This window comes from Raphanus sativus, unplaced genomic scaffold (genome assembly GCF_000801105.2).
Source record: "Raphanus sativus cultivar WK10039 unplaced genomic scaffold, ASM80110v3 Scaffold1624, whole genome shotgun sequence".
Classification (NCBI taxonomy): domain Eukaryota; kingdom Viridiplantae; phylum Streptophyta; class Magnoliopsida; order Brassicales; family Brassicaceae; genus Raphanus; species Raphanus sativus.
This window is the reverse complement of record NW_026616933.1, coordinates 1-9,241: the sequence shown is the minus strand read 5'-3', so window position 1 is coordinate 9,241 and position 9,241 is coordinate 1. Positions and strand designations below refer to the sequence as shown.

The 9,241-nt window shown below is 39.4% G+C and overlaps 2 protein-coding genes and 1 pseudogene across 2 annotated transcripts; 2 read left to right on the top strand and 1 right to left on the bottom strand.

Annotated features, from left to right (window-relative positions):
- Positions 1-1,363: 1,363 nt before the first annotated feature.
- LOC130504506 (protein PIGMENT DEFECTIVE 338, chloroplastic-like) lies at positions 1,364-4,308 on the bottom strand (annotated as a pseudogene).
- Positions 4,309-5,791: 1,483 nt separating this feature from the next.
- LOC108846343 (SWR1 complex subunit 6) lies at positions 5,792-6,623 on the top strand. Its single transcript, XM_056999121.1, has 3 exons — positions 5,792-5,959; positions 6,031-6,136; positions 6,207-6,623. The coding sequence occupies exons 1-3, from the start codon at positions 5,861-5,863 to the stop codon at positions 6,515-6,517; spliced, it is 516 nt and encodes a 171-aa protein (XP_056855101.1). The 5' UTR covers positions 5,792-5,860; the 3' UTR covers positions 6,518-6,623.
- Positions 6,624-7,034: 411 nt separating this feature from the next.
- On the top strand, positions 7,035-9,112 carry LOC108844941 (exocyst complex component EXO70B1; the record flags this gene model as incomplete). Its single annotated transcript, XM_018618223.2, is given in 10 exon segments — positions 7,035-7,529; positions 7,531-7,869; positions 7,871-8,320; positions 8,322-8,441; positions 8,443-8,686; positions 8,689-8,735; positions 8,737-8,833; positions 8,836-8,972; positions 8,974-9,011; positions 9,013-9,112. Coding segments are annotated over 10 exon segments (1,866 nt in total), but the record flags the coding sequence as incomplete, so codon positions are not given.
- Between the last annotated feature and the right edge of the window lie 129 nt (positions 9,113-9,241).

Sequence of the window (9,241 nt, the reverse complement as noted above, 5' to 3'; positions counted from 1 at the left end):
AAATAAAATGACCAAAATAGCACCTTTTTGTTTTGAAAATTTTCATTTTTCATTTTTCATTTTAAAAAATTTGAATACATTAATAAAACTCCACCCCTTAACTCTAAACCCTAAGTCTTAGATTAATTAACCCAAGGGTTATAAATGCATATTTACCTTTCAATAAAACTTATTTTGGTCATTTTCTTCATTGTGATGCTATTTTTGTGACAAAAACTTGATTTGGTGCTATTTTTGTCTTTTTCTCATTTTTTATTTTAATATTTAGCCAAATTTCTAATTCGATATTAATAAGTTAGTTAAATAATTTTTTTCTTCGGGTAAGTAAAAACTGATATTGAAAATCATTCAATTATATTTTTAAATTAAAAAATTATTTTGATATTATTATATTTTAGAAGATTAATAATATTATATTTATATATAAATATCAAAATAATTTTATTAAATTATTAATCTATAGTTTAGCAACAGTCGATACCAATGATCTCGGGACTCTTGAAATAATCTGGTTCAGTGTCCAAGTCGAGTTTAAAATGTTGACAGTGCGTAAATGGTTTTACTATTTTCTTTATTTTATTAGTGTTTTGCTTTCTTATATTTATTAATTCTTATATATATATATATTTAGCAATATTTTACATGATTTGCTGCAGCGTTTGATTTTGTGATTTCTAGGTTTGTTCTTTGAGCGAGGAGAAAAACTTGGGTTGTTATGGCTTGTAAACGAATAAACCAGAACATTAAAAACCTATTCTAATATTTACAAATTATTCAAAATATTTTTTATTGATGGATCATATAAACAACCAATTTCTAAGTCTTGTTTATTTCTTTAAGTTCAGAGGTGTTTATTGGTATCATATAAACAACCACATTTTTTTGGTCTTTTTATTTTTAGCTTAATCTGAAAATTCCAGACTCTGTCAATGATTTGTTGTTTTTATTTTGTGGTTATTTGGAATTGATTAGTTAATAAAGATTTCAGGTTACACAGAGAATGAGGATCCCATAGATTAGTGTTAAATCAAGGTGATATTATCCTTATCCTAAACACAAATCTTTTCACCAAAATAGAAAGCTCGAAGGCATATATGTTTGCAGCCGACCCTGATTATAAACAAAGTGATATATTTCCAGTTTCCTCATAACACTGGCATATTTACTAAGGAATAGTAATGTGACTACATGAATGATCATTCACGTATGCTTTGACTCAACTATTTTTGCATTATCTTCTAGTCCTTTGACACTCATATCTGCCAATTTAGGTGTTAGGAAAAAAATTATGATATTCCTGAAAGTCAAAGCATCATTCACGTATGCTTTGAAAGGTTATTATGTGCATATATCCGCCCCCGACTGTGTAAAACGATGTTAACACAACTAATCCCTCATGTTGAAGGATAAATCATGAAAAGGAGTCCAAGTGAAATCCCTTATGACCTCAAGCTTTATTCTTTTGTACTTCTCTACTGCTATCACACACAATCATCAACTTCCCTCATTTCCATCTGTCTTTCCATCATCATTTAGCATCCAAAATTTTTATGATTTGTCTTGTCATAGCTTACTACTACCCAGATTTTAACACATCCTTGCAACATGTAGCTATGCCCGGCTTGTACCCACACAACCTTGAAAACAATTCATTGTTATCTCTGAAACTCTTCAATTGAGGGACGTTTTGCTTTATCATGTTTCCATCCTAGAAACAGTGAAACCAAAAAGTTTACTCCAAGTCAGCAAAAAAAGAAACTCCTGCTTTATTTTTTCTTTCAAACTATATAGAACCTCTCAAGCCCTGAGATTAAACAAAAAAGTAACTATTAAATCCACTAAAATGCATGAACTCTAAGCAAACATGTGAAGCCTACCTCAATTCTGGTGAGAGATATTCCACTCAGTTATCTTAACGTCAGTGGGCTCAGTAAGCTGATTGATCTGCCACATAACAACCTACTTTCCATTAGGATCTTCTTGATACATCAACCAATAACAGTTATTGAAATCAAGGAACAAAAAGAGACCTACCTCACTTGGTGCCAAGCTATTCTCCTAAAGTAACGTCTAGAAGAAAACAAAGGCCTTCCCCTCAACGTCCTCCCTAAAACATCTGCAAAGATCATTGTCCTATCTCCACCACAGGCATGCCTTGCCTTGCAAACTACACAACTTAAGCACCATCTTCATCATCATCCTTAACAATCTCCATTTTACCATGAACCAAGAATTCTTCAGCATCGTACTTTAAATCACAGAGCAAGTAATCAAATTTTTGCTCGTACAATGGAACTTTCTCATTCGTCATCATGATCCCTAACATATCCGCAATTATACTCACATTGAGTCTGTTCTCGTTACCAGAAACCACAGGTCCACAACACCAACCACAAATTCACCTGGTTTGGGATCGTAATACTCCATGGCGAGTCTCTCCGTCTCCTGGGAAACCTCTGATTCATCTCCTTCTTCATGCTTTAAGAATTTCAGAAAGGGCTCATGCAGGACCTGGCCATAGCCTGCTTTCCCATACTCATCTCCTCTGGTGTCGATACATGATTAGGCTCGTACAATAGCTGAAGCTCTTCCTCCGCCGCGATTCCCCCACTTTGTACATCGGCAACGAAGTCATGTGAGCAAAATCTACAAACAGAAAAATTGCTAGATTTTTTAAGAAGTAACAGAGTTAGTAGTCACTTACCAACCAATATTTCATCATAACATAATCAAAACCAATATGTTTACACAATTATATGGATTAAGAGCTTACCATAAAGGTCTCCTTTACGGTCACAAGCCTCATCAAATTCCTTATGCCCATAGAATTGGAATCGATCCTCGGGAAACCCAACCGTACTGTCCGCTGAAACAGAGAGGACGGAGTTCCAAGAGAAAGTCACGGTCACATTTGGCTCAGCAACACGGTACACAATCTTGCTCTTAGACCCGTAGAAGTTGGTGAGTCTGTATATGGAACCAGCAACCGTTCACTCGTTAGGTCAGACTTCAGCCTATGCGGGTCTTCTTAGCGGAGTGACAATGGACCAGCTGTTCTATGCGGTTCTTCCTCCAGTGTTTCTGGAATCAACAGGGGGTCAGTTGGTGCATCTGTCTTAGCTGTTCCCTTTCGACCACACCATCAACAGCCTTTTGTGTTTGTTGTCACAACTCTGTTCACAACAGGACAGAGGCTTGTCTTCTCAGCTCCAGCCCCAGGAAAGTCATTAGGTCCCTGTCCATGAACAATAACAAACAATCGTTAGTGCTCTCAGTTGTTAAACAATTCAGTTAAGAGGGTTAACAAACCAAAAATACGATGGAGGCCTTACTTTTTAGGTAACTTTGTCTTGCATCACATTCATGGGCAAAAAAAAAAATGTGTTCCAGAGGTTGCATTTACGAAAAGCCGACCTAGAATTACACAGAGTAAAACAATGAATATATATTCAACTAAGATACAAAAAAAAATATTCAACTGAGATACAAAAAAAAAAAATCAACTGAGATACAAACTTACTAATATCCATTTTTTTTTGGCAAATTTTAAAACAATAGGAATAGCAAACAGGGTGACAAAATGAATGGTTGCCAGTGTTATGTACCTCTCAATCCTAATATCGCCATGATGCGTTTACTGGTTTGGGTTTCCTCGATAAAAATCAAGCCATATATTCATTGTGGCAGGGGTTACGGCCTGGGTTTTCAACTCATGGTTCCTGCAAGATATAGACATTCAGTATTCAGTGGAATGGTGCACAAAAAAATGTATTCAGTGGAACAGAGTGAGAAGCACCATAATTAGATTAAGCTTCAGAGAATACTGCTTCGCCTCCCATCGTGGAACTGAGCACAAACACTGGAAAGGGTTTTGGCATAATTAATCTAAAATATCGCGAAGGAAGCGTTGGTCTTGTGGTCGCTGGAGATTGGAAGCTTGGCTCTGGATTCCATCGGAGTGAAAGGTAGAATCTCACCAGTTTTAATTGAGGCTGGAAGCTTGGCTCTGGATTCCATCGGCCTTTCCTTGGCGTTTCTTGTACCTAGCTTCACCGGCGACAGCTTTGGCGGAGGAGTCACCAGTTATGCCTCTTTTATTCCAAATCGGCGGTTTCAGAGGAACGGTTCACAGGCTCACCGACGGAGTTGATCACCTTCACGGAGGTAAGATCGCCGGAAACAGAGGTCTTGCTGTTGGAATTCATCGTTCTTGAGATTTTTGAGAGTATTGAATCCTTTCTGAAATGACCCGATATAAATAGGAGGAGATACAGGAAGGCAAAACGAACCCATTAAAGAAGAATTCATGGCGCAGAGATGGATTAATGGGGGTGGTGGCTATGAAACGATTTCCGTTCAGAAATCCATTTCTCCTCTCTCGTCGAAGAAAACCAGGAAGCCAAAGTGACGTGTCAAAACATTCTAACCTGATTGGTTGATTTAAATCGATGACGTGGACATGCTATCTGTGGATCTTATTCACCTTTTAATATAGTATTGATTTCACTAATTTATATTTTGCGAGGGAAAGAAAAAAATAAACATTTGAGAGCATAATCTTTGGAATAGTCGCCTCATGTTTCTCACCACGAACTCGGTAATTTAAATATTTATTCATATTTTATTTTATACGTGTATTTGATTTATCTCTTATTAATTTACATGGAATAACATGATCTACCTAATTCATATTATTTATATAAATTTCTACGTTCTTTCATATATTAGTGTTCTTTGTGATGATGTAGTTTTATGTGGGTTTATGTATTATAATCTCAGTTTATATTCTTATTAATATTTTCTTAAAATTTCAGACTAAAATCTTCTTAAAATAGAGTTCTTTACATCGATTTTTTTAATTTGTTTGAAAAATAATTTAAAAATTTAGTGAAATCATGTATTTTGAATTGTAAACTGAATCAAAATATATGAAATATCATATATTTTAAGTCTTGTGAAATTGATGTCAACTTATACAACCATAAACAACTCTTTATTTATATTTTTTTTTCTCTTGTCTTTAAAATATGACTAGCTTCGTGATTATTATGCTTAAGTTCTACTTTGTTATATGTTCTTTTTTTATTTAATCCATTAGATAAAATTTGGTCCACTGACTTTTGATTCTCTTCTCATTAGATAAATTTTGGTTTATAAAATTTGAAGATGAAATGTCATATTTGACTTGAACTATATTTTCACATAAAAGAAAATTCAAACTCCTTCAAAATTTCGAATCAAATTGATTAAAAATTGATATTAACAACAAGATTTGAGATATTTATTTAAATCTTTAATTGAATAACAATGATTTTTAAATTTTCTAAAGATAAAAATATATAAATTAGAACCAATAACATTAGAGTCTAAATCACTTATTAAGGAAACTTTAAATACAGTTACCAATAACGTGATACTTTAAAGCTACTTAATTTTTTTTTATTATATTATAAAATTTAGAGATTTTAGATTCATTATCCAATAACAATTTCAAAAAATAATTTTTTTAATCAAATCTAGATTCTTCCAAAAGAAAAAATAGTTTTTTTATCAAACATGATATTTTATTGTATAGAATTGTTGAATTCAAAAATTTCAAATGTAATTTAATTCATATGTGTATTTATTTATATTTTTTAATTTACATGGAATAAAATTATGTATCTAATTCACTTCTCAAATGATAAATGATAGTATATATTTTTATAAATTATTAAAGCACAAGCCCAATGGGCCTTTATAGAATCTAAATAAAACTATCTGTGAGACCAGACCCAAAAGAGTCACCGAATTCAAATCCCCGCGAATACGCCGCCGCTGCGCTTCCACCGTCGCCGGTAATCTGCATCTTCTTGGCGGAATGGAGGAAGAAATGGCGAATCGTCGAGTATCGAGTCGGACTCGTAAGGTTGCTTCGAAGATGGCGGCGGCTCTTACAAGCAACGACAATCGAACGCAGGTGCGTTTTTTTGATTTCGTAAAGAAAAAGAAAAAAAGACTTCAGTTGTCTTTCTTATGGTTAATTTATAGGCTGCTATTGCACGGCTGGAAGCTTTGGAGAACGATAATGGAGCTGTGGATGTGGTTGATTTGAACGATGATGAAGAAGCCTCTCTTGACGAAGACGATGATCTCGGTAAATTGTCTTATTTTCTCTCTCTGTGATCTGTTAGTTCAATTTTAATCTTGTGTTTGGTTTGTTGTAGGTTACGTGCAGAAGAAGCAACATAAGGGATCAAAGCGTAAAACTCGACAAGCAAAAGCTTTGGAGGCTCGTAAAGCTCCTAAGTCCTTCACTGAGCTCTTGCAGGAGGCAAATTTGGAATCTTTACCGTCCCATGTGCCCACTTACTTGAAAGCAGCGGTGGGACCTCCGAGTTCATCTTCTCGCCGCCATTTCTGTTCAGTCTGTGGGTACATTGCGGGATATAATTGCTGCTTATGTGGGATGCGTTTTTGTTGTGTCCGTTGTCAAAACATTCACAAGGATACTCGTTGTCAGAAGTTTGTTGCATAGTAATTGAGTAGCATTTGTGTACTAAAACATCATCATTCTCCCTGTTTGTGTCTTGAATGTGTTCTCAGTATGAAATAGCGAAAGAAAAAGTAGCCACGTTTCTGTCTAAAGTGTTCTTATGATTAAGAGAATCAAACATGGGACATCGATTGTTTGAGTGTTTCCAGTAGCTTTCTCTTATAATCACAGAGCTGGAGAAACTCACTGAGGTCTCTCTTGACTGTTTTACGTGCTGAATCTGCTTTTTGCTCCATGTTTTCAGTGCTTCAAAGACGAAACTTCCAACCTCTGATTCTTTGCTAAATTGCTTCTCCATAAGGGCCATAACCATAACCATCTCTGATATTGCATTGCCATCCATACCACAAGACATAATTTTGATATGAATTAAGCTTGCCAAGCTCCATCAATCTAGTTTCATCAAACCGGCCGGTTTACCCACCTACCCGGTTAAAAACAATGCTAAGCTACCTACCAGTGTTAGTGAAGTCACGGAAACTTTTATATTACACGCCCATGCCACTTTCACACAACACGGCCAAGTCAAAGCTAGCGTCTGTCTTGAGGGGTACTTTCGTCATTGCACAAGTTTCTATCCATCCAGTCTTCTTCCTCCCTTCCTCTGAACTTTCTTCGTCTTCGATTCCTTGCTTCCCCCGTCGATCTCGCTCTCTGACTCTGACAACATAGAGAAAACTCTCTACTGCTTTCACACCTCATGGCGGAGAACGGCGAAGAAAAGCTACTCGCCGTAGCGCGCCACATAGCCAAGACCCTAGGCCACAACGAATCCATGGCCGACGACATCTTACAGATCTTCTCCACCTTCGACGGCAGATTCTCCCGCGAGAAGCTCTCCGAGGATCACCAACCCGGAGACGACGGATCATCCGGAGTCGCCTCACTCGAGCGAGCTCTCAACTCCCTAGACTCCCAGATCTCCCGCTTCATCGCCTCCGATCAGCCAATCTGGTCCGATCCCGCCGACTCCGCCGCCTTCCTCGACTCCATTCGACGAGCTCGTCAACCTCACAAGAGACTGGAGCCACGCCTCCTCCGAGAAACCTATCGGCACGCTCCTCTCACGCGCCGACGACATGATGCAGCAGGCCATGTTCCGCGTCGAGGAGGAGTTCAGATCCCTCATGGATCACGGCGCCGAGTCCTTCCCTGTTAACCACCGTTTCGACTCCGAAGAGGAAGAAGACGAAGAAGAAGAAGAAGAAGTAGACTACGACGATACTACTCAGATCCCCGTGGCACAGCCCCTCACCGACTACGACCTCATCATCGACGCCCTCTCCTCCGCCACGATCAACGACCTCCACGAGATGGCCAAGCGTATGCTCGCCTGCTGGATTCGGGAAAGCCTGCTCGCACGTCTACAGCGCCTCAAGGAGAGAGTTTCTCGAAGAGAGCGTGTCGAGGCTAGGCCTTCAGAAGCAGCTCAGCATCGAGGACGTTCACAAGATGCAGTGGCAGGAGCTCGAGGACGAGATCGACCGTTGGATCAAAGCAGCCAACGTCGCGCTACGTATCCTCTTCCCGAGCGAGCGGCGTCTCTGCGACCGCGTCTTCTTCGGATTCTCCTCCGCCGCAGATCTCTCCTTCATGGAGGTCTGCCGCGGCTCCACGATCCAGCTCCTGAACTTCGCGGACGCCGTTGCGATCGGGAGCCGTTCGCCTGAGAGGCTGTTTAAGGTGCTCGACGTGTTCGAGACGATGAGGGATCTGATGCCGGAGTTTGAGTCTGTGTTCTCTGATCAGTTCTGCTTGGTGCTTAGGAACGAGGCTGTGACGATTTTGGAAACGGTTTGGGGAGGCGGTTAGAGGTATATTCATGGAGCTTGAGAATCTGATCAGGAGAGATCCGGCGAAAGCCGCTGTTCCCGGGGGTGGGCTCCACCCGATCACTCGGTATGTTGATGAACTACCTCCGCGCGGCGTGCAGGTCGAGACAGACGTTGGAGCAAGTGTTTGAGGAAAGCAACGGTGTGCCGTCGAAAGACTCGACTCTGTTGACTGTGCAGATGTCTTGGATCATGGAGCTTTTGGAGAGTAACCTGGAAGTGAAGTCCAAAGTGTATAAAGATCCGGCGTTGAGCTATGTGTTTCTGATGAACAATGGGAGATACATTGTGCAGAAAGTGAGAGACGGTGAGCTTGGGGTGCTTTAGGAGAGGATTGGATTCGGAAACACAACGCTAAAGTGAAACGTACAGTACCATGTGAGTTATCAGAGAGAAGCTCGTGGGAATAAAATGGTTGGGTTGCTGAAGGTGGACAGCGCGGCGGCGGGGATGAACGGGTTAGGAAAGCGATGAAGGAGAAGCTGAAAGAGTTTAATACGCAGTTTGAGGAGGTTTGTAAAGCTCACTCGACGTGGGTGGTGTTTGACGAGCAGATGAGAGAGGAGCTAAGAATCTCACTGGCTAAGCTGCTGTTGCCGCCGTATGGGAAACTTCATTGGAAGGTTTCAGAACCTTGGAGATATAGAGAAAAAACGCAGATAGGTACATTAAGTATTGTGTGAGGATATAGAGGCGCGGTGTTAACGAGCTGTTCAAAGGGACAACGACCGCAAGAAAAGTGAAGGTACGTATGACACAGAGAGCTCCCACTTGTAAGATGTTTGTAAGCGAACCACATTGCTTGTGGCCAGTAGAGAGAGTCTTGCAGGTTGATTTTGTAAAATGTATCGTTTTGAACAGCTCTATGTTAGTG